We start from the raw sequence: 25,682 nt of genomic DNA, 5'->3' as shown, positions 1-25,682 counted from the left end.
CTTTTCATTTTTTTATTTTGAGACAGGGTCTCACTAAGTGCTCAGACTAGCCTTGAATGTTTGATCCTTCTACCTCAGCCTCTTGTCTCTGAGATTATAGGAATGCAGCACCATGCCTAGCAAGATGAGTTTTTAAGATAAAAGTATATCACTATCTGTTAACTTCAAAAGTAGAACTTGATTCCATGTTTATATGGCCCCCAAATCCATGTTTTCAATTTTAAACCTTTGTAAATTACAAGTGTAATATACATACAGAGATTTTAGAAAACAAACACATTGATAAATTATTATTAAGGGTGAATATTCATGTAACCACCATTTGAATCAAGAAGTAGAATACTGCTGGAGGCGGTGATGCATGCCTATAATCCGAGTTACTCAGGAGGCTGAGGCAGGAGGATCTCAAGTTCAAAGCCAGCCATAGCAACTTAGCGGGACCCTAAGCAACTTAGCAAGACCCTGTCCCAAAATAAAAAATAGAAAATGAGAGGGATGTGGTACAGTGGTTAAGCATCCCTGGGTCCAATCCCTAGTACCAAAAAAAAAGAAAAAAAAAAAAGAAATAGAATTCTGTCATCAGAAGCCCTGCACAAGACTGCCCAATTCCAACAAAGATTAAGCACTATCCTGAATTTTATGTCACTTTCTTTTTTTAAGATAATTTTATTGGTACATAATAATAATAATAATAATGGACTTCATTGATCAATTTCATTTCCCAGTCGGTAATCACTTTCTTCTTTTTTTTCTTTCTTTTCACTTTTTCTTCTATTTCCTTTTAACTTTTTCTTTCTTTGGTGCTCGGGTATCGAATGCAGGGCATTGCACATGCTAAGAATGCACTCTACCACTAAGCGATACCCCCAGTCCAGCAATCACTTTTCTGCTTTCCTTTATAGATTTACCACTTTGATATATATCTTTAAATATTATAATTTAGTTTACCTGTATTTCAATCAGATAAATGGTCCAACTACATTCTTTTTTTAAAATATTTTTTTAGTTGTCAACTGACATTTTATATATTTATTTATATGAGGTGCTGAGAATCGAACCCAGTGCCTCACACATGCTAGGCAAGGGCTTTACCACTGAGCCACAATCCCAGCCCCTATATTCTTTTATATTTGGTTTCTTTCAGCATCATTTTTGTTAGATTTATCAACATTGCAACATAAATTATAATTGCTTCAGATTATTGTAGAGTATTGCATTGTATAAATGTATCACAATTTGTTTATCCCCTTTACTGTTAATTGATATTGGAGTACTTCTAGATTGTGGCTATTGTAAACACTGCTGCTCATTGCAGGATAATGTGCTGCTTAATGATGTGGATATGTTCTCAGAACTCCATCATTTGGTGATTTTGTCATTGTTTGAACATCATAGAATGCTTATACAAACTAAAATGGCTAGAATGTCATAAGGTGATGTAATCTAATGGGACCACTATCTATATGCAGTCCAGTGATGACTGAAATGTTATGGGGCACATGACTGTATTTGTTTTTCTTTAGAGCCTCCATTAAAGTCAATTTCTGGGTCAAATAATATATAGTTATGTAATTTTCTTGGAGAGTTCTAAATATTTTGCTATAGTAGTTGTACCTATTCCCACCCCCGATGGTTAAAAGAGTTCCAGTTACTACATGTCCTTGTCTAACCTGGATATTATTAAGCTCTCTGATTTAGGCATTATGCTGGGGTTTATGAATATAGTATTACAGCTTTTTTGTATGTATAGGTGTTTGGTTTGGTTTGGTTTGGTATCAGAGATTGAACACAGAGGCGCTTAACATTGAGTCGCATCCCCAGACCGTTTTATTTGTTTATTTATTTTTTGAGGTAGGGTCTCACTAAGTTGCTTAGGTCCTCATAAGTTGATAAGGCTGGTTTTGAACTTCTGATCCTCCTGCCTCATACTCCAGTTGCTTGGAGTATAAGCATGTACCACTGTGCCTGGCTGCTGTATACTTTATTAATGCTATCATTTCATAAGCAGAAAGTCTTAATTTTAATGTAGTCATTTATATTAATCTTTTCCTTTGGCTGGGCACAATGATGCATGCCAGTAATCCCAGTGACTTGGTGGCTGAGACAGGAGGATTGCAAGTTCAAGACCAGTCTCAGCAATTTAGAGGGGCCCTGTCTCAAAAAATAAAAAGGGCTGTGAATAGATCTCAGTGGTAAAGCACCCCTAATACCCAATCCCCAATACCAAAAATTGAAAAATAAATAAAAACATCTTTTCATTAGTAGTTGGTGCTTTTTGTGTATTTGCAAATAAATGTTTTCCAAATCCAAGATCCTGACAATATTCTTGTAATTGATCTCTGAAGAGAGAAATCTAAGGACTAAAGTGTCATATGTCTCCTTTGCAAAAAAGGAAAATCAAAATAAGACAAACAACAATAACAGCAACAACCCATTTTCTGGGTCAGGAAACTCTACTATTACACAGAAGCCTCATTGTTGTCTGCATTTGTTCTAGAAAAATGCAAAGCATTAAGGTGCTGATGTCCTTGCCTGTTAGTGTCCTTGGTTCGCGGTTCATTGTATGTAGTCTGATTACATCTTATCTGTTTCCCTGCTTATATTTTTCATTTTATATTTATTCACAGTGACATTGTGGGTGTGTGTTCCTAGCATGTGTTTCTAGCATGATAATCTTCTAAAAACATTATTGTTTGCCTCATATTCAGATCTACAATCCAGAGGGAATTGATTTCTAGTGTTTCATGTAAAGCAGCAATTCCAGCGTGATTTATAAAAAAAAAAAAAAAAAAAAAAAAAAAAAAAAACTGTCCTCACACCACTGCTCTGTGGTGCTAGATTGGGCAAAAAACAAGTGCATGAATCTGTTTTTGATCTATTTTGTCCCACTGATTTGTCAATCTCTTTGCTAACTCCACACTTTAAAATAATGCTTGACCTACCACAGAACAAGTGCTGATGCCTGGTTTTTGTTCTTCAGAGGTTTTTGGTAGCATGTGTGAGGCACTTTGTTTGATCCCCAGCACTCAATAAATAAGTAAACAGGTTTTGGTTATTCTTAATCATTGCATTCCACATAAAATTTGAATGAATTTCTCTAGTTCTACTATAAAAACAAGGTAGTATTCTGCTTCAGACTGCATTGAATAAATACATCAATAAATACATCAATTTAGGATGAATTGATAGCTTTACAATATTTAGCTATTTATTTGTTTATTTTTGTGGTACTGGGGATCAAACCCAGGGACACTCTATCACTAAGCAACGTCCTTAGCCCTTTTTTATTTTGAGATAGGGTCTCACTAAATTGCTTGTACTGGTCTCAAACTTGTGATCCTCCTGCCTCAGTCTCCCAAATTGCTGGGATTATAGGCATGTGCCACCACTCCCAGCCATATTGAGCTTTTTAAATCCTTTAACCTGTTATTTATTTATTTATTTATTTATTTATTCATTCCCTCAAAGTTGTATGGTTTTCTATATAAAATCTTCCACATACTTATTGGCTTTGTTCCTAGATACTTAATTTTTTATTTAAATTTCAGTTGTTGATGGATCTTTATTTTTTTTATTTATATGCAGTGCTAAGAATTGAACCCAGAGCCTCATACATAGTAGGCAAGCACTCCACCACTGAGCTACAACCCCTCCCAGTACTTGATATTTTTGATGTTATTGTAAATTAACTATTATTTTATGGTATAAATATATAACCAGCTTAAATTTGATTGAATATATTAATAATTTTAAATGAGATTTTTTGAAATTTCACTTTGTTAATGTCTGGTACATGGAAATTAATACTGTGTCCATAAACTTAGCTAAACTATCTTATAAAGTCTAACACTTTTTTCTTTACAGATAATATCATCTAGATTGAGGCTGGTGTATTAACTGCTACCACCGCTCCCATAGCTTTCTTGCTATGAAGTTACCATGGCTATATTCCCCCATTGGAGCCATGGGCTTGTCATACAATTCTCCCTATAGAGTTATCTTTTTTGAGTTCTAGTAATTTATTAATTCCTTGCCTATGAGGCTCAGAGGTAGTAATAGCTTCTAATAATTTTAACCCAAGTGTACTATCTTTTGTGATTTCACTGAACCCTGCTCACAGCTTTATTTATAATCACTTTATTGGGCTAGGGATGTAACTCAGTTCATAGAGCTCCTGCCTGGCACACATGATGCTTTCGGTTGGATCCCCAGCACTGCAAAAAACATATGGAATAATCCCTTTATTAATTTTGTCTTATGCTGCCTGAGTCAAGCAGTAGTTGTGCAGTTGTGCACATCTGTAATCCCAGATATTTCAGAGGCTGAAGCAGTAGGATCGCACATTTGAGGCTAGCCTGGTCAATTTAGGAAGGCCCTCTCTTAAAATAAGAAATAAACTGGGTGCAGTGGCGCACACCTGAAATTCCAGTTGCTCAGGAGGCTGAGGCAGAAGGATCCCGAGGTCAAAGCCAGCCTCAGCAATTTAGCAAGGCCCTAAGCAACTCAGTGAGACCCTGTCTCTAAATAAAATATAAAAAGGGCTGGGGATGTGGCTCAGTGTTTAAGCGCCCCTGGATTCAATCCCTGGTACAAAAAAAGAAAGAAATAGAAAAAGGTCTTGGGTTATGGCTTAGTGATAGAGTACCCTAGGTTCAATCCCCAGTGCCAGGAAAAACAAAACAAAATAAAAAATACAACCTACTCAATTTGAGTTTGTAATCTCTTTCCTGCTAAGACACTAATTAATGTGCTTTCTTCTATACTTTCCATCTTTTTGCCTTTTGGTTCATTGTTTGTTTTATGGTGCTGGGTGGGATTAAACCCAGGGCCTCATACATGCTAAGCAAGGACTCTATCAATGAGTTATATCTTCAGCCCTTACAGTTCATTCTTCATATTTGACTCATCCTATAAATCACAAAATCTCTCTTCAGATGTGTCTAATATACTGAAGAATCTATAAACCAATTTCTTGGTTTTATTTATATCATTTTTTAATTCTATAATTTCTACTGACTCTGTAAATTCTGTAATTATACTTCATAATTTTTAAAGTTCTTTGTCGTTTTAAGTTGTAGTTACTTGCTTGTTCAAAATAGATGTCTGGTAATACTACTACCTGCAGAACCTAGGGCCTGTTTTCTGTTGTTTGTGATAGTTTCTATTCATGGGATCTTGTCTCTTTGTGAGATTGAGTGAATGCTAGACAATGTAATATTTTAAATATTTGTAGAAATATTTGTGGACATAGGTTACCTTTTGTATCTTCCTTTAGGGATAATTTATATTTGTATATCAGTGGCACTAATGTGACACAGGTATTGGGATATGACTTTATGTTATTTGTGTGATGCCAAGCATAGCTGAAGTCCATGCCAGATTTCCCTCGCTATAAGTTCATCTTTTCTTCTACAGAACAGTCCTTTAATGTCTCAAAACAAAGTTTGGGATGGTCCCCTTCCTTTGGCAGATTCTAGATTTCAAATTTTGTACCTTTGACTAGGTACAGTGGTACACACCAGTAATAATCTCAGTGACTTAGGAGGTTGAGGCAGGAGGATCATAAGTTCCAGGCCAGTCACAGCAAGTTCAAGGCCAGCCTGGGCAACTTAGTGAGACCTGCCTCAAAATAAAAATAAAAAGAGTTGGGGAATATAGCTCAATGGCAAAGCACCCCTGGGTTTTATCTCCAGTACCATCAAAAGACTGGTTTTTTTTTTTTTTTTTTTCTTTCTCGTTTGTACCTTTGTATCTCAGGTCACTCAGAAGTGATGTTCAATATCTCAACAGCTTTGGGGTACTACCAAATCCCTCCTTTTACTCCAAATGATAGTCTTAATTCACGAGATTTTGCTTTCTCTCAATTTTTTGGCCAGTGATTTCTCACTATCTTGTTAGTGCTTCAATACTTTTGATATGTATATTTTAAAAATACATATTTGGTCTGGTGCAGTGGTATCTGCCTGCAATCCCAGTGGCTCAAGAGCTGAGGCAGGAGGATTGCAAGTACAAAACCAGCCTCAGCAAAAGTGAGGTGCTAAGCAACTCAGTGAGACCCTGTCTCTAAATAAAATACAAAATAGGGCTGGGGATGTGGCTCAGTGGTTAAGCACCCCTAAATTCAATCCCTGGAACCTCCCAAAAAGTAAATAAATAATCAAACAAACAAACATATTTGGTTAAGGACTTTTGTATCTGATTTACCACTTATGTCATTAGCAGAAGCTATGCATTTTCCTTAAGAGAACACAATAATTCAACTGTTGCCAACAGGAAACAGCTGGGTCAAGTAAAGATGTTTCAAGATAGGAAATGCTTAAAAGCATATTCCAAGATAGGGGTAAAGAACAATGATGTTGAACAGGAAAATGGTAAGCAGAGTTTAAGGTGCCCTTCCCTCGGGGGGGAAAAAAAATGGAGTGAACAGTATAAAATTGCGACTGAGCATTAGGAGGGAGGAAGAAAACTCTTTGGGAATGCAAATAAACTGATGGAAAACAAGATGTTATAATTTAACAACTGCAATGAGTTTGGAATCATTCTGGATCTTCAGCTTACTCTATGTTCTCAGACTAATTATTGACATTTGTAATGCCAGATTTCTCTTTCATAAAATAAGCACCATTTGATCAATCCTAAGGTTTTTACAGTTGTAATTTTACATGTTTTTATGACTGATGAATATTTTAGTTTGACACCAGAGTGTACACTTCATAAGGGCAGGTCAGTTTCTATTTTCATTGAAGCAATCAGTATTCAGTGTACACTCTGCAGGAGTTCATACAATAATGAAGGTAAGATATAGGTAAGATAATCATTACCTTCCCAGAGCTTGATTTAAGATACATTTAAGATATCAAATACTCAATAGATACTTGTTGATTAATAAGATTTTATAGAATCAAAATAACATGAATGCCAAAAACCCATTAAATGGTGAGAGGTTTATACAAAAAAATGTAGGTTATCATTACTTTGTGAAGACTGTTACACAGAAAAATATATATTATATATAAAATAGATGCAGCTAGAACAGCTCAAATGTTGGTCTTATTCATAATTGTTGTTTAGTGTATTTGCAAAGAATGGGAGATAAGACTATAACTTTAAGAAAAATGAAATGGAATATCCAAATAATAAGCTGAATATTGAGAAAAAACTCATGTTTCTTAACTTAATATATTTCACTAAAATATGGGAACAAAGAAAATTGTATCAAAGAAACATTCATTGAAAAGTGAATTATTTAAAAATAATACTCATACATTAAATGACAAAATTAAATATTCTGTATGTTAAAAGTGATATATTATCTCCATTTTATATTTTCTCTACTACTCCCCCAAAAAAGTAGATTTGTGTATGATTCTGCAACCCAGTTATCATGAGTAACTTCAACCTTATTTTTTTAAATATTTTTTTTTAGTTATTGATGGACCTTTATTTATATTTATTTATATGTGGTGCTAAGAATCAGACCCAGTGCCTCACACATGCTAGCCAAGTGCTCTACCACTGAGCCACAACCCCAGCCCCTCAAACCTATTTTGTACATGTTTAAACAGTGTAAAATTATCAATATTCCCCCAATTAACATTTTGCTACTTTTAAATTAGTGATTGGTAACATCTTGCAACATTTGCTTTTTTCTCTCTCTCCCCCAATAATTTGCAAGTAGACTGCAGATAGAACGATAGAATACCTCTAAGAATCTCAGCATCCATCACCTAAGACCTAGGACATTTTATATATCACACTCCAAATATTTTACATTGGTATAATGACAAAATTTAATATGTCAAGATTCCCAATCATCACAAATTTTCCAATTGTCCCTTTGGTAGCCACCCCCCCACACACACACACACTTTGATTCAGGATCCAAACAACAATCATACATGCAGTTTAGTCATTTTTATTCTAACAGTTTGAACTTTTTGGGGGTTTTGTTTATTTATTTGTTTTGCAGTGCTGGGGATTGAACCCAGGGTGTTGTACATGATAGGCAAGAGCTTTACCACTGAGCTACACCCCCAGCTAGTCATTTTATTCTAGAGTAACTCTACTGCTTTTATTTTCACCATACTGCTCTTTTAAAGAGTCCATAAGAGGAGTTGGGGGCTGTGGCTCAGGTGGTAGAGCACTTGCCTAGCATGTGTTGAGGCCCTGGGTTTGATTCTCGACACCACATAAAATAAGTAAAGGTATTGTATCCACCTACAACTAAAACAAAACATTAAAAAAAAAAAAAAAAAAAAAAGAAAGAAAGAAAGAAAAAGAAAAGAGTCCAGAAGAGTGGTTATTTCACCTACAATAGGAATTGTCTTTATCAGATTCAGGTTAAACATTTTTGGCATTTTGGCTAGTGATGTTATATCAAGTGCATTAGCTCAGAAGGCAGATACCCATTTTAAGGTAACTTCTTTATTAGATTTTTTTGTTTTCTTAAAAGAAGACAAATAAAAACCCATTTTCTTTAAATATGCTGTTAGTTTTGGGTTGTTGTAACACCCCTTACCTGGACCCTGCTTCTAAAGTGTCTGCAGGAAGCTGGGCTGGTGACCACCATAATCCCAATGACTTGGGAGTCTAAGGCAGGAGAATCAGGCAAGAGGATTGCAAGTTTGAGGCCAGCCTCAGCAACTTAGTGAGCCCCTATCTCAAAGTAAAACAATTTTAAAAGGGCTGGGATGTGGTTCAGTGGTTAAGTGCCCCTGGGTTCAGTCTCCAGTACAAAAAAAAAAAAAAAAAAAAAAAAAAGTAGTGTCCACAGAAGGAGTGGGGGAGACATTGGATTGAAATCTGAGGTTTAATGCAAATGTGGTCAATACTTAATTGCTGGCCCCTTGGTAAACCTCTTAAAATCTTCACTTATACAAGGGTGGGAGGGAGTGAACCAGAGTGAGAGAAAGGGACAGGAGATTGGGCCAGAAGATTTCCAAAGAGCCTTTGAATTCTACAACTCTGTAAGTGTGAAACCAATGTTTTGGTAGAGATAGAGCTGGATTTGGAATCAGGAGGCTGGGATTTGAGCGCAGCTCTGCCACATACCAGCTGTGTGAACATGGACAAGTCATTTAATCTCTCTAAGCCTTGGAGAGATTTACCTCACAGAGTTGGGAAGGATTAAGGGCGTTACTGTATGTCAAAGTGTCTTATAAACCGTGAAGAACTATTTCAATGTCAGGAATTATTTTATAATGTCCAGTCTTCCTCCTTTTGAGCTAATTATTCGATTAAAAAAAAAAAAAAGCAACCTAAATGAGTCAGACCTTATCAATTTCGGTTTTAAAACCAGGAAATGGGGGGGGGGGCAGGAAATGCCAGAACAGATAATTGTTCATTACACTCAGTTTATAGAATTTATAGTTTCATTCCAGCAATGCTTATGCTTTGATGATTATACTGGCTAAAATTACCAATAGGTACTCACTTGTACTGCTCAATCCTCCATAAAGTCACCGTTCTTGGAATCCCAAAGTTTGAGGGACAAAACAGTGAACATGGCATATGATAATGACAAGTATTTTAATAAACTGATTTCCTCATTCTGTGAACAAAATTTCGTATTGATCCGTTGGGTCCACCGTGGAGGATGGCAAACCGAGGCACATAACAAGTGGAAGTTTTCCTGGTTTTCAAGCAAGCAGGGGGAGCCCTGAAATAAACTAAGCTTCAGTGGGTTGAAGGCATAACATTTTTCCCTGAGACGGGCAGTGTCGCACAGGCCGGTCTAAGTTTTCTTGGAGGCCTTTAGAATGGAACTCCGGGACCCCAGTTCAATTGTGCACACTGGCCACATTTTTTGATTATTCAGCAGCTGAATAAGTATTTCCCTGGGAGAGGTTCGGCGCGCGCACACGCCCCCTTCGTTTGTGTTAACGCGCGAACTAGCTATGCCATGTAGTGTCCAGCACAGTGCTGTTGCTCAAAACTCGAGACGTTGCAAGAAAATGGCTAACGAAGTGGCAGGGAACCGCGGCGCGGCGGACGTTGGTGCGGTTGGACGTGCCTGACCTCGCAGCCCACGCAGAGGGGTCGCACCGCCCGGGTGGCCGCGGCCGGTTCCACGGAGCGCGCCGTTTCCGTCCCCGCGCCAGTTTGCGCACGCGCGTCCGTCATCCGGGTGCCGACTGCGGCTGCAGGTTGCGCCGGGGTGGCGGACCGGGGGCGGGGCCAGCGGCTCATTGTGCGCAGCGCTGCGCGGCGCCGCCGGCCGCCGAGGCCTGGGTGGAAGTTGGCGCTGCTGCCGCCGCCCTGCAGCCCACTCGCTGCCTCGGCAGCGCACTGCTCTTCTAAGATGGCTGCCGCTACCGGTGCTGTGGCAGCTTCGGCTGCCCCGGGTCAGGCGGAAGGTAAAAAGATCACCGATCTGCGGGTCATCGATCTCAAGTCCGAGCTGAAGCGGCGGAACTTAGACATCACCGGAGTCAAGACTGTGCTGGTCTCCCGACTCAAGCAGGTGAGGCCCGACGAGGTCCGCGAAGGGGAGCTTAGGCCGCGCCTCGGCGCCCCCCCTTCCGCCGCAAACCCTGGCCACCCGCAGCCGCCGGGACCCGCCGGGCAACGCTGTAGGGAGGCCCCGGGCGGCGCCAGGGCGCGCGTGGAGGGCGAGGACCCTCCCGCGTCGCCCCCGCCCCCGCGCGCCGGGCAGGGCCTGCGAGGGGCCCGCGAGCCACCCGGGACCGGCCGCGGCAGCCAAGCGCGCCCCGCCTCCCCCGGGACGTCCCCGCCGGGCTGCGAGGGCAGCTGCCGGCCGGCGCGGCCTCCCAAGGGCGATCGTGGAGACCTGGGGGGCGCTGGGTCCCCAGCCTTTAGCTATGGTGAGCGTGTACATTTCTTGGGCTCGGAGGGAATGGTTACTTGGGTGACTTCTGCGAAGTTACCGTTTAATTGTGCCCAACCGTTTCCTTCCTATCTTGGGGTAATTGGTAGTGGGAGTTGATGGGTGGGTGAGAGAAAGGTCTTGTTTTCCACTGGGCTTTTAGTTTTTGTATCAGTGTAACAACCTTTTTCATCCCTGATTAGCTTTCTGGTTTATTTGAGCGTTGGAATTGAAGTAGAGGAGCAGTAAGTTTGCGCTATAGAGATTAGGGAAAAAACTAGTTATATTCTTTAGTAGCTAGAAACTTTTCTGCTATAGAGCATATTTAGATTTTTCTTCAGTATGATGATATGTGATATTTAATTATCGACTCGGTAGAATTTAAAGCTCCATGTGATTTTAATACCTAATAATATTTTCCCCCTGAAAGTTTCCCTCACTCTTTCGTGTAGCTTGATTACTCCTTTTCGAAGTCGGTTTATGAAATAACTGGCAATTCTAATGTCTAGAGGCTTGAGATTTGCTAATTTTTTTCATTTCTTTTTTATAAAATAAGTTTAGATAGATTGTGTAGCATATTAACTTCTCTTTCTAATGTAGGCTATTGAAGAGGAAGGAGGCGATCCAGATAATATTGAATTAACTGTTTCAACTGATACTCCAAACAAGAAACCAACCAAAGGCAAAGGTTGTTACGAGTTATGAACATATTTTAAAATATATTTTGGTTATATAACTTGCCTCTGCTCTTGTGCCACTTGCCCTGTTTATATAGTGCTACTCTTTGCTATTTCCCTCTGGCACTCTGCCTTCTTGGGTCAAGGAAGAAAAGTTACTGTTGCCAGGCTCTGTGTAACTTGTATCCTTTAAGATTCGGCTGAAGCTGACCAGAAAGTGAGAACAGTTCTTTATTGCTTCCATACAAAAGTATAAAGTCAACTTGCATAATGATTCTTCATAGTGTGAAGACTTGAAGAGTAATATCCACTTTAATACATGTCTACCTTGCCCCACAATTGGCAGAGTATTGATGGAATTCCTACCAAATCTTTCACTTTGGCTCCTTGCTGTTCTCTCTAGTTTTGAAAAATTCTATAACTTTTATGTTTAGAAGTTTGTTTGACTTGGTGAACTTTTGCATTTATGCCATTATACATTCTGATAATTTTCAGTGAAATTCAAAGAGATCTCATCAATTATACTAACAAGGTAGGGGGAAAAATCCATAAATAATTAGCTTTAAAAGAAAGTTTTGAGCTATCTAGGAATGTTAAAAAGATTTTTGTTTTATAACTTCTAAATTAGGCTAGATATATTTCCAGGATATGATGATTTAGCATATAGCTAAAAGTGGTTTTAAATTAATATTTTGATAACAAATGGGACTTAGGTGTTTTTTTTAAAGCATCTGGTGAGTGAACTCTTTATTTGAATGATTGCAAATTCCTCCCTATAAAGACAGGCAGAGGGTGGACATGATATATCTGTATCCTGGTAACTATCTACAGTTTCCATGCAGAGTATGTCATGACATCTGCAGCATTTTGTTTTGTAATCTAACTTTCTTTACTGCTTTTTGTGATCCAAATGATACTACAACTACTGATTGATTATACTTAGAATAAAATAATTGAATGGCTTAGTCTTGAAAAGAGGGGACTTTGAACTTTGTCCTTAGGCACAGGGAATCAGGACTAGTCCAACTCACTCTTGAGAGACCCCTATTTGTTCCAAAGGACTTTGAAAAGGGCTGAGCAGCATTGCCTGGTGAGATGGGAATGGCAGAGGTGGAGATGGAGTTTAGAAAAGTAGGAAGAGCTATGTGTGGCTTTTAATATAACTTGAACTCAGTGTAGCCCTTTGAGAGGTACATTTGTATCACCTTGAAAGATACATTTCCCTATGTTTAGAGAAGCTTGTGTCAATTCCTCTGCTGAGAAGCCAGATGGATCTTCCAAAATGGGGAACTATAAGAAATTCAAAAATAAGTATATTAGGAATTAACCATGTTTCTTGTAGTGTTTTTGATTCATATCTTTTATTTGGCATGTTGTGATAATGTGACAGATGCTGTGTATTAATCACAGTCCCAGGTTGAGTTGAATATTAATGATTGTAGCATTTAGAGTAAACTTAATTTGATTTATTCATTTCTCTCCTACTTTTCTTTTTATATCCCTCTTTTTTTGGTTTTGATTAGAAACTTCATTTATCTTACCCATAGAAATAACTCAGCAATATGTTTAAGAAATTTTTCAATATCAGTATTTTTTAAAGAATAAATTTTTATTTTTATCAGTATGTTAATTTTTTTCTTTGATATAGATAATAAATATACTGGCACTTTATTCCATAACTTTGATGTTAAGGTGTTTTGAGTTCTTTAGTTAGAAGTTGTAGCATTTATTCATTTGTTTGTATAGAGTAATAAGCCTTATTCTAGGACATGCATGACAAATAGCTCTAGTCTTCTTGTTTTTTTTGCAGGGGAGGATGATACCAAGGATTGAACTCAGGGGCACTCACTACTGACCCACATCCCCAGCCCTATTTTGTATTTTATTTAGGGACAGGGTCTCACTGAGTTTCTTAGCACCCCGTTTTTGCTGAGGCTGACTTTGAACTCATGATCCTTCTGCCTCAGCCTCCCGAGCTAAGGATTACAGGTGTGCGCCACTGTGCCTGGTGCTCTAGTCTTCTTGAATTTCACTTATCATTATTCTGAATATTGTATAAATTACAAAGAACATAGTGCAGAACTCCAAATCAGAACCTAGTCTAATCAATTTACAATTAAGGTAACTGTGGATAAGATTATTATTTATATTTACTTTGTAGTGTAGAGGCTAAACCCAGGTCCTTACCCATCCTAGGCAGCATTTTACCACTGCCAGCTCCCTACGATCATTTTAAGAAGTTTGAAAAATACTTTTTAGAGTCAAACTTCTATAAGGAAACTTGTTGAAAGGTTGATATTTAGGACAGATTTTTAATACCAAGGTTATAAGAAATTAAATATTGACTTTTTCACATTACATCAATATTTTAGTCTCGTTGCTAAATTGCTACATTAAGCTCTTTTTTTTTTGCCAAATTTTACTTTACTTAGTGGCATCTACATTGAAAATAATTTCATCTTGGTCTTGCCATTTTTTTCCCTTCAGTTGGTTTGTTTCTTTTACTGTGAAATTGGAAATTTTGCTAGTTTGTAAGACTCTGTTAGTTAGTTCTGAAATTTAATAATTACATATAGCCAGGGGTAAGAACAAAAGCATTTTCTGTTTAAATGTATAAGTAAATAATAACTTGTCTGGAAAAGTAATAATCCTTATGATGTTTTATTTATTTATTTTTTTTAGTTGTTAATGGACCTTTATTTATTTATTTATATGTGGTGCTGAGGATCAAACCCAGTGCCTCACACATGCTAGGCAAGTGCTGTACCACTGAGCCACAACCCCAATCCCCTTACAATATTTTTAAGGTAGCAAATAAAAGTTAAATGATAAGAAAGCAAGAGAAACTTCATGGGTCTGGAAAACTTACTTTAGTGAAACATAGAGCTTACTTTAGAAGATAAATATGGGGTAGCTGTTTCTTTTTTAAAAGTTGTATGTTAATATTGGGGGTTTTGTTCAACTGCGTGCACACACACAAAGCCTGTTAAAATGATTATGCTTAGGTATGATAAAGGAACCTACTTTTTTTTTTTTTAATACTGGGGATTGAACCCAGGGGTGCTTAACCACTGAGCAACATCCCAGACCTTTTTATTTTTTATTTTGGGACAGAGTTGCTTAGGTCTTCATTAAATTGCTGAGGCTGGCCTTGAACTTTCGATGCTCCTGAGTCACTGGTTTTACAGGTGTGTGCCACTGCACCCACCTAGAACCTACATTCTTAAGAATACTGTGGAATTTTTTAAAATGCAGTTATAAACACATACTTGTAATAAGTGTTGATTATGTTATAGTGGGTTCTGGTATTTATAGTAACAATTGTAAAATCTGTTTACATATAATAAATATAGTTGAATGGTTTGTGTCTTGGATTAGTTTTCCCTTCTAAGTGTTTTTACAGTCTCTTTGCTAGAAACCTTTTAATAAGTAACCTAGATGAAAGCTTTACCCATTCAGATTTACTGTCGAATTATGTGGGCGTGTGTCAAGAAAGCAGTTAAACAGGTAGAACTAATTCCTTATTAGCTTGTTGCAGAGATTATAAAGTCTTTTGGTTCATCTGATAATGCAATATTATTTTTATTTAGATTTTTAACTTTTAAGATCACCTATAAACTTCAGCAAAAATATGTTTAGTTAATACAGTATTCAGAATTATACATACTGTAGTATTTACTGATATTGAAACTAATTTGCAATATGTTTATCACCAAAGCACTTTGATAACTTTTCCAGCTTTTTATTATATCAAATATGGTATTTGACAAGGATCATGGTAGAGAGTAAAATTTTTCTATTGCAATACTTTAAGACAATGTGCTTTTTCTGAGTCATCTTCTAAGTATCTAAATTAGAGGCAGAGGACTTTAAAAGCTTTATTCTCTTTTTCATGAACTCCTGTAAAATAAAGTATTGATTTTGCAGGGATTACAGAAAAAAAAAATTCATTTTTTTGGTACTGGGGAAGTTACATCCCCAGCTCTTTTTATTTTTTATTTTGAGACAAGGTCTCACTGAGTTGCTAAAGCCTCACTAAACTGCTGAGGCTGGTCTCAAAGTTGCCTTATCCTGTTGGTTGCTGGGATTATAGGCGTGCACCACCATGCCTGGAAAGAAATTATTATTTTTTGATGGCATAGAAAAGGTTTTAGTGAAGGTGTTTTAACAATCGCTTAGAATTTATGGGTGGAATTAATTGATTGACTTAATCAACTATACTCTTGACTTTATAGTAATAAGGGATTTGGTGTTTTACAGTTCTAGGAGTTAACTGTTCACATTGTAAACTTCAACTTCTGAGTAGTTTTATATGGTATCCCTACTACCTCACAATAGTAGTTTGTGTTATGGCTTTATGGTGATGTTTTTCAAATTATAAAAGTGAAAGTTTCTGTTTAAAAAATTAGATGATCAGGAAAATACAAAAAAAGCGAAAATATCTCTAAATTCCACTATCCTGAATTTGTCATAAGGGTAACTTAACGTTTTGTTGATCTAGGATGTGTGTAGGTATGTGTACAAGTGCTTGTAGGAAGTTTATGTTTAAACAATCTCTTCCCACTTTTCAACAAGTAGAATAGTTTCAGACTATGTACATGTTTTGTTAATGGTAGAATTTGAATTTTTTCTCATCTGGAGAATCTGAAATTGATAACCTTCTTGATGTTCTATAGCTTCTTCATTTACATTCAGTCATCTAAATAGTAATCTGCACTCTGAGAGTCATTTGAATTTTTCCAAATACAGGATACCAGGCTTACCTGCCCCCACTGAGATTGGGTTTCCATTTCTCTGTTGGGGGCCCAGGCATCTTTTCTAGAAGTATTGATTCTCATATGCAGCTGGAGTTAAGAACTATTGACTGTTCTAGATTAAAGCTTGAAATTTAGCGTCATTTCTATTCATCTCTTTCCACCTACCAGTTTCCACAGTATTTTATATACTTAACATGTTTCAAAAACTTTTACATTGCTTTGATTCCTTTTTTTTAAATATTTTTTTAATTGTCAAAGGATATTTATTTATTTATTTATGTATTTACATGCAGTGGTGAGAATTGAACCCAGTGCTTCACACGTGCTAGGTAAGCGCTTTACCACGGAGCTACAATCCCAGCCTGCTTTGTTTGATTCTCACAACCATTCTGAGCACTGAGCACGACTTTTAAAAATTGATAATTAAAGTTAACCCATTAGGAACCCAGTTTTTACCACTTTTTAAAAATCTCTTGTGTGTATGAGTGAATGCCAGAAATGTTCTTCCTGGTGTCATTCCCCCCCCCCCCACCCCACCCCAGCCACCCAGGATTTAACCCAGGGTCACTGGACCACTGAGCCCCTTCACTTTTTTTTTTTGAGACAGGATCTCACTAATTTGCTGAGGGCCACTGTGCCTGATTCATTCTGGTTATCTTTAGATAATACATTTTAGAGATTTTAAAAATATACTTTTGGTATTTCCAGATGTATTATAATGAATGTAGATTATTTCATAGCATGTATTTTATTTGTTTTTCTTCCCCCCTTTCCCTAAAGTAGATTATATTTTGGGGGGTGGTGTTGGAGATTAAACCCAGGGGTACCCTACCACTGAACCACATCCCCAGCCATTTTTTATTTTATTTTGAGGCAGGGTCTTCTTAAATTGCTGAGACTGGCCTTAGCCTCCTGGGATTACAGGTGTGCATCACTGCTCACAGCATAAGTAGATTTAGAACAACAACAAAAAACTGACCTGTTGGATGACTATATCTAAGACAATGTACAAGTTACTTTAGAGATATGATTTCATTACTAAAATGTCATTTTAATAGAAGAAAAGCTAAGACACATACAAGCAGTTTACACAAGGCATGGTCTTTAGTTGCTTTAGGATATTTACTGCATACACTTGGGGAGAGGTTGTAACTGAAAACAATATTGTTTCATTTAGTTTTTATCCTCTGGATCCAGCAGGAATTTTATGACTAAGCTTTTCTTTTTCTTTTCTTTCTTTCTTTTTTTTTTTTTTTTTTAACATTTCATAGTAGCATCTGTGAATGTTTAAAGGGTAAATTTACTTGGCTAAAAAATATTTTGGCAAAATTACTTTTTAAAAAATCTACTTAGATCTATCAGAATGTATAAATGCATTCTATTGTCATGTCACAAATTAGAACAAATAAAAAATTAATTATAAAAATCTCCATAGTAAATGAATTTTGTTTCATTTTTGTTTTGGAGGTACTTCTAAATTTAAAAAGGGAAATTGTAAACCCTCATAAGAAGCAGTTTTCTTTTGAAAGGGAAACCAATTTGTGATCCATAATCCTCTATTCATAATCCTGAAATACAAAAGTTCAGAAAACTATTTTTCAGAAACATTTTTTCTTACATTTGGTGACTGAAGTGAGGCTGTTTATAATCTGGATTTATTCCATTTGATGTGAATATGCATACATTTCATTGCACAAATATTTATATGATTGCTTGAAATACTGTGTTAGAAGGCAGTGGGAGGTTTAACTTAATCTAAAATCTGAGCAGTCTGATCTCTGAAACATGTCTTGGCCCCAACAGCTCACTTAGAATTTGTGGACCTGTATGAATTCACTTGTTAGGAGATGTTTCTAGTGTTGAAAACTTTGGAGTGTAGTTTTACTTTGCCATTTTATTTCACACCCTAAAATCATGCAAAGAACATTTAAATAAATTTTAAGTAATTTCAAAATGGTAAATCTGTTGCTATGCTACTACTATGCTCCTTAAGATGTGGTAGGTTAATCTTGCTTCCATTTGTATTTTGTTTTTTTCAGACAACGTTTACTGTTCATTGTATTTTCTAATTTTGTTCTTCAAAGGATTAAGTTAGGCTTGGTCTACATTAAACTTTCAGTTAGCTTCTTCAGTATGATCATGCTGCTTTCCTGTTCACATTTCTGTGGCCTATGCTAGATTCCTTGAAGAACAAAAGAGGTAGAACTTTGTTGATTAATTGGCAGCAGGCACAGGGTTGAATGGAACACTCACTGTATGAAAATGTGCCAACGGTAGTTTTGCTTGTTGGAATTTAGAAGGAATTTGATTTTCCTTTAAGTCATCACTTGTGTGATTTCACAAATCTTAAGGACCTGTAGATACTGGTGGCGTCATTAAAGTTAGTAGTGTACAATCTTACTGATAGGATAGGGTTGCACATGAAGCTAGTTTGACTGCCATATCACCTCTTACCTTTGTCCCAGTTGGTCCTTGTTTGCTTTGGACCAGTTGGAACAGGTAGGAGTCTAGGTCTTGGGCCTAATACAGTGTCCGTCTTAGGACTTACTCCAGGAAATAAATAATGCTTGAGCATCTCCTCATTCTTTTGTGTCATACTAGGTTCATGGCTGGATGAAGCACATCATAAGTTTGAACAGTGAGCTGGTGCAGTGGCACACACCTGTAATGCCAGCGGCTCGGGTGGCTGAGGCAGGAGGATTGCAAGTTCAAAGCTAGCCTCAGCAGTTTAGTGAGGCTCTAAGCAACTTAGCGAGACCCTGTCTCAAAATAAAAAAATAAAAAGGGCTGGGGATGTGACTCAGTGGCTAAGCAACCCTGGGTTCAATCCCCAGTACCAAACAAACAAAACTTAAAAATGAGTTAATGGGGAGGATTATTATTTCTCTCACGAAGAAAGAAATTACAATGTAGTTTCTCAATCACCATTTGTAAAACAAGCCCAAAGTTAGATTATGAGAGCTAGTGTAAAATTTCAGTTTTCTTAAACACTATGTACCTGTCAGGTTATTATTCCAGTTTCGTCACTGTGTGTTTGGAAATCTTGTTGGCTAATGGCATTTAAGTTTATAAGCAGATAACATTAAACTAGTGCTTTCATGTAATATGACGTAGAGAAACAGTTTGGAGTAGCGAAGCTAGACTTTTTGCATACCCTTCCTCTGCCTTTTGTTGCCTGTGTATTGTAGGGCATGTTGCTTCATCTTTCTTGGTCTCACAGTTTTAAATTTTATTGAGGTGGCTTTTGGAACCTCTATTTACAGCAAAAGAGATAATATTTAAGCAGCTGGTACTTTGTAGCTCCTGAAAAAAACTAATGACTTCCAGAAGTGAAAACAGGCTTGCGTTTAAATTTACTAGCTTTGTAATCTTTAAATTTTTCAGCCTCCATATTCTCTTTCATGAAATGCAGCTAATTGTTTCAGAATATTTATGAGGATAAAACAAATACATTAACATATATAAAGCACTTGTCCTAGTGCCTGTTGTGTAGATATTGCTAAAGCTGTAGTAGTGACTGCTGTAGTTTTTGTTGCTGAAGTGTAATTTGATTTTCCTTTAAGTAAACTAAAGTAAAGTGGAACTCACCATGGAGTGTGCATTATATATATCTATATATGTGTATATATATATTTATATATATATATATATATATATGGTTTGTCATCACACTGAGGACTGCCATTTCAAGATAATATCTATGAGTTGTGTTTTTTAATCACTCCTTACTAGAATAATGTCTTTTTGAGTAGGTCATAATAAGATATAGTAAAAGGAACTTAGGACTAGAATTGAGAGACCTTGTTAACCAGTTTTGTCAATACCATTTGCTAGTTAGAGGCACGCTATTTAACCTCTCAGGCTGATTTTCACTTTTGTAAGATTGGGATTAGCTGTTCCACGTATCATAGTGTGTTTGGTAAAATTGAAGTGTATTTTGAAAAACAAACTTTGCAAATTGTAAAGCAGTTTTTGATTGCAAGGAGTAGATTTAGCATCTGTGAATGATCTAAAGGAGTTCTCCCCAATGCTCTGTTCAGGGTTAGGGTTAGGTTTAGGGTTAGGGTTAGGGAGGGAGGGCAAGAATGGAGGAAGGAAGGACTGTATAGAGGGAAAAGAGGGGTGGGGGGTGGGGGGGAAGGGGGAAAAATGGCAGAATGAATCAAACAACATTGCCCTGTGTAAATTTATGATTACACGAATGGTATGCCTTAACTCCGTGTACAGAGAATCAAAATGTATCCCATTTTTACAATTAAAAAAAAATAGGTTATTTGATGGTATGTTTTTGAAAGAAAGAGCTCCAAATTCTTTTTTGGTGAAGTTTTTAATTTTATTTTCTTCCTGGTACCAGGAATTGAACCCAGAGATGCTTAACCACTGAGCCATATCCCTGGCCTTTTTTAAATACTTTATTTAGAGACAGGGTCTCACACAGTTGCTTAGTGCCTCGCTAAATTGCTGAGATTGTCTTTGAGCTCATGGATTACAAGTGTGTGCCACCGCGTCTGGCTTCCAGATTCTTAAAAAGTTTGTTTCTCCCAAAAATCTAAGATTTTTCTATGATAATATTTTTTTCTCTAATGTGAAAGAATAATTTAATGAGCTCTTTCTCATCTAATACTTATTTTTCTTTTTTTCCAGGAAAGGGACAACTTTACTTTTTTTCTTCAATAGATTACTAAACACTTTATTTTTCTACTCCCCTTACCCTTGTTTTGCAGTACTGGAAACTGAGCCCAGGGGTACTCTACCACTGAGCTATGCCTCCAGACCTTTTTATTTTTTATTTTGTGACAGGGTCTCACTAAGTTGCTGAGGCTGGCATCGAACTTTCCATCCTTCTGTCTCACCCTCCCAGATATCTGGGATTATACATATGTACCCCTAAGCCCAACTGATAAACACTTTCTGATGAATAGATTTTCTTAGCAGTTGCCCTTGTAGTAACTTCTAATTTGAGGCTTTTGGACAGAATAATCAGATAGACTTTTGGTGGTTGTGTGAAATTCTAACATAGAAATTAAACTTGATGATCCAGAGAGTGAAGACAATAATTGTAAAATTAGATCAAAGTACACTAAAAACGTGTTTCCCCTAAAATGCAAACACCAACATTCCAAATAAGAAGTTCATACCACACTAATTTCCACGATTTGCTTCTTGTTTGGTTCTCAGAAGTTGTTGAGTACTACTCAAGTAAAAGAAAAATCTCTGCTCCCAGTCTTGTTAACAACATACCTGGAAGGACAGTGTCCTGTTTTCTTTTATCACTTATTCATGGAAAGGGTTTTGAATTGGGAATAGGTCTAGGTGAGACAAGGGAAAGGGAGATATTCCTTTACTTTTTAAAACAATAGTTACCCCAGCAACTAAATTCTCTACCCTAGGGGTCGCTAAAGCCTGAGCTAGGTAGTAGTACTTTTCAGTGCCTGTTATAGGCAAAGGGGGAAAAGTTTATTAGTTGCTATTCTCAGGAAAGAATGTCCATTCACATTTCAAAAGAAATGGAAAAAAATATTTAAAGTTTTAAATACTACAGTTCCAGCAGCTGTGCTTTTTGACCACATTTCTGGCATGTTACTGATTTCTAAATAGGTTTTTATGGACTAGATTGAAGACATAATAAACTTTTAGCATTGGCTCTGTGAAAAGCTTTTTGAAATGTGAATAACATATTTAAAGTTAAACCAAACTGCAAAGTTTTGGAGATGTGGGCTGGGCAGAGAAAGTCTAGTCCATCTGGAAGCTATCAACAGTTTATTTTGAAAAAAATTTCTACTTGTCTTGAGTCAGTTATATCAGTCATCATGTTAAGTGACCAGCACTATTCATCCTAAGGCTTTTGGAGAAATGCATAAAATTAGCACAAAAGCAGTCGCTGTACTTGAGGACTATGTTGGGAGGCAAAATGTCCTGTAAACTGTACAAGCAATACATGATCAACTGATAGACTTAAAGTGGGAGAATTTTATTTCAGAGAAACCTTGTTGAAGATGATTTAGGAAAGGCTTTTATAGGAATACAAGTCTTGAACTTAACTAGCAGGTGTTTGGTTATATACACTTGGTAGGACACTTGAAAGGTACTGCTACTTCTGAGAACTGAAGGAAAGGAAAGAAAGGAACTGAAGGAAGTAAAGGAAAATGTATCATATATGTTAAGTCACTTGAGATGTTGGGTTCATAAGTAGAATTGTTGGCATAGCTTGTTTCAGTAAGACCACTCAAATTTGTATAATAGTTTTGGTGGTGTTTTTTTTTGGGGGGGGAGGGGTTCCTGGGGGGAGAGGTATCTATGACCAGCTGGTTTATAACAGTTGGCATTAATTTTGATAGATGACTTGGGAGTGAATAGTGAAATTGCAGGGTAAACTTGGAGTGGTTTTTTGCTCTTAAAGTGGTAAAATATCGGTTGTTAGCCCATTTTCCTTCTTTCACAGGTAAAAAACAGGAAGCAGACGAATTGAGTGGAGATGCTTCTGTGGAAGATGATGCTTTTGTCAAGGTAAAGTGTTAATTACTCAGGTTAAGATGTTTATTTTGAGCCTGTATTTTGTATGATGAATTTCATGCATTTTGCTTGAATAATATACACTGAAATAAGTAGGTTAAATAAAAATGGAGACTTAAAGAATACTGTCAACCTTATGTTACTCATAATTGAGAAATTTTATAATAACTTCAGTTAGTTGACATATAAAGCTAAAATAATAATCAGTTTGTTCCATCTTTTAAATAGAAATCTGAGAAATAAGGGCCAGGAGAATAGCTATAGGATACTTAATACATTAGTTCCTAGACAGGATATCACCATGAAGGTTATTTGTGATTTATTTTTTATTTGCTCATTGCATTTAGCTTTTATATACATTACAGGACTTAGATCAATCTAGACCTTAAAATGGAGAGAGAAAATTGCTAATGTGTTGCTACTTGGTAAAGATCAAATTAAGAAACTTGTTTTGCCCTTCAAAGATAAGCAAGCCAGATTCTTTTGGCCAAACAGGAATGTACTTCAAAACTGACCAGCCAGAAGAATAAAATGTGCAATTATAATTTGGGTACTGTCAATATAAAACAGGTTATTTTAAATTGTATTTGGGGTTTTCATTTTGTTTAATTTTAATGAGAAGTGATCTACTTACTCATTGTTAGGTCTTAAGTATTGTAGCATTTGCAGGTGTTATTTAAGGAGCATAACTTCTCTCACATTATGTACACTTTTATGCCCATATATTCTGTTTTCTGAGTGTAGTTAGTCCATATTGTCATAATGTCTCTGGGTGTTTGTGTGCTCCACCATGAAGTCAACTCATGTCCATTCACCCAACTGTCTCTTCTGCCTCATAGCTCTTTACCTTACCCTCTCCACGCACATACCACATAACACCACATAGCCCACACTTTGCTCCTTTTACCTTGGGGTGAGGCATGGGGAGAAAAAGTGTTTGGTTGAGTAATTAACCTTGAAAGCAAATAATTTCAGGAAATATTTGCCCAGGGATCCATTAAATTAATGATTACATATCTATAATCAGCTTTTGTTTGAACTCTAAAGAACTCTTTTGTATTCTGTTATCCTTGTGGTATACCTTTCATTAGGTGTGTTTTTTCTTCCTTTTCTTCAGTTGTCTTTACAAGTAAGTGTATGGTTAAGCAAAAATTATCCTTAAGCTGGAAAAACGTTGTGATTTTGTAAAAAATCTTCTAATTTTCAAATGTCTTTGTTTCTTCAGTTTATAAAAATGTTTGTCATTTGAAATGTCACAAGGAGACATATAACTTGTTTGGAAGAATAATAGTACTCTCTTACATGTGCTACAAAGGATACCTTTGTGTTGTAATTAAATGAACATGGTCATATGCCTAGGAGAGCCTAAGAGCTTCTTAAAAATCCGATTTGAATATGTCTTCAGTTTCTTTGTATTTCTTTTTTTACTTTGGAGGTGTCAGCAGATATGTGATGCATTTGAAAGAAATTAAGTGAATTATTTTCTGTGTCCCAGAGTTGGTAATTTTGAAACTTTTATACAATAATGGTGAATAAATATAACCTACTGCCTAAATAGATAGTATAGAAATTGGTTCTGTAGGTAAGTGAGGAGACTGGTCAAATTTGACACTTCAGAATACCTGAAGTTCCTTTTTTTTTTGTGCTCATATTCTACCGTCATTCAATAACCTACTACTCCATTGTCGACATCCAATGTTCCCTCATACTATATTGTCGACATCCAGTGTTCCCTCATCCTGTGATGAGGTTAGTCATATTAGAGAGCCCTGCTCCTTAAGCAGTCCATACCCCCAGACAGTCATATTCCTCCATGCCAACTTTCCTTGCTAGAAAATTTTGTTCCCTCACTACAGTTCAGCTTTGAATGATTGATAGTCCTGCCCCTACCCTTCCCTTTCTCCCTTTTAACCCAGAAACCTTTTCTCATATCTGCTAGTTACTGTAAGAATAGGAAAGGAGAAAGGAAGTTCATTGCTTTCAACCCTTTCTCTACAGTTAATCAAAGATGAAAGTAAGCAGATTGCTGCTTTTGTTTCTACTAAAATACATAAACTTTAAGGGCACAAAGGCCTTCCTTTACAGAGCTAATCCAATCTATATTACCCACCACCACCTAATTGGAATTATTGCGCAGTGAGAGCTTCCAAAACATAAACTTTTTTTTGTGTGTGTATATTTCAAGAAGAACCATTGATACAACAGTTGGGAGTTCCATATTATTAATCAGAAATAAACTTTATGTTTCAATATATAAGACTTCTGTGGGCTTTAACATTAAAACAGACTATGGCATATGGAGAAATTAAGTCATTTATTTGAAGCCATATCTTCTGAAGTGCTTCTAGAATGTGACCTGTAAATATTAAATAACTGGAACCTGGAATATCTCTAGTAGCAATTAAGTTAGCATGCATTTCACTGTGAGAGATTTGAGAACTCAGATTCATTGTTTAATGATCTTGATATTAGACCTTTATTTTTAAGGACACAGTTAATATGTAAGGTGAAATTATTGAACTTTTAACTTTGGGAATAATATCAAAATATGATCCAATTAGACACATTTAGAGATGTAAATTACCAAAAAACTTTTGGTGGATAGTCTACACTACTTGCCTCTAGTTGTACCAAATTTTCTTACCATTAAAAGGACTGTGAATTGGAGAATCAAGAGGCACATGAACAAGATGGAAATGATGAACTAAAGGACTCTGAAGAATTTGGTGAAAATGAAGAAGACTGTGTCCATTCCAAGGAGTTACTTTCTGCAGAAGAAAACAAGAGAGCTCATGAATTAATAGAGGCAGAAGCAATAGAAGATATAGAAAAAGAGGACATCGAAAGTCAGGTCTTTAGCCAGTTTTGTTAAAATGTGACACCAATAGATTTTTAAATAATATATATATT

At 36.6% G+C, this 25,682-nt stretch overlaps 2 protein-coding genes across 14 annotated transcripts in view; one reads left to right on the top strand and one right to left on the bottom strand.

The window, feature by feature from the left end:
- The window catches only part of RNF111 (ring finger protein 111), a 120,647-nt gene extending 111,105 nt beyond the window's left edge, over positions 1 to 9,542 (bottom strand). For 3 of the 6 annotated variants that reach the window (XM_079125869.1, XM_079125876.1, XM_079125880.1), the window contains exon 1: positions 9,434 to 9,541. In XM_079125869.1, coding sequence (XP_078981995.1) covers positions 9,434 to 9,510 — 77 coding nt within the window. In that variant the 5' untranslated portion in view covers positions 9,511 to 9,541. Of the gene's footprint in view, positions 1 to 9,433 lie in introns of all 6 variants that reach the window. The other 3 variants (XM_079125877.1, XM_079125878.1, XM_079125875.1) reach the window with 2 other exon arrangements.
- The window catches only part of SLTM (SAFB like transcription modulator), a 59,310-nt gene that overhangs the window by 4,199 nt on the left and 29,429 nt on the right, over positions 1 to 25,682 (top strand). For 2 of the 8 annotated variants that reach the window (XM_079125867.1, XM_079125866.1), the window contains exons 1-3: positions 10,172 to 10,462; positions 11,426 to 11,513; positions 22,702 to 22,766. In XM_079125867.1, the coding sequence (XP_078981993.1) occupies positions 10,301 to 10,462; positions 11,426 to 11,513; positions 22,702 to 22,766 (315 nt within the window). In that variant the 5' untranslated portion in view covers positions 10,172 to 10,300. Of the gene's footprint in view, positions 1 to 10,146; positions 10,463 to 11,425; positions 11,514 to 22,701; positions 22,767 to 25,425; positions 25,624 to 25,682 lie in introns of those variants that run through there. The other 6 variants (XM_079125863.1, XM_079125861.1, XM_079125862.1 and 3 more) reach the window with 6 other exon arrangements.

This window comes from Sciurus vulgaris (assembly GCF_902686455.1).
Source record: "Sciurus vulgaris genome assembly, chromosome: 2".
Lineage (NCBI taxonomy): Eukaryota > Metazoa > Chordata > Mammalia > Rodentia > Sciuridae > Sciurus > Sciurus vulgaris.
The sequence above is the reverse complement of the archived record's forward strand: the minus strand, read 5'-3'. Positions and strand labels throughout refer to the sequence as shown.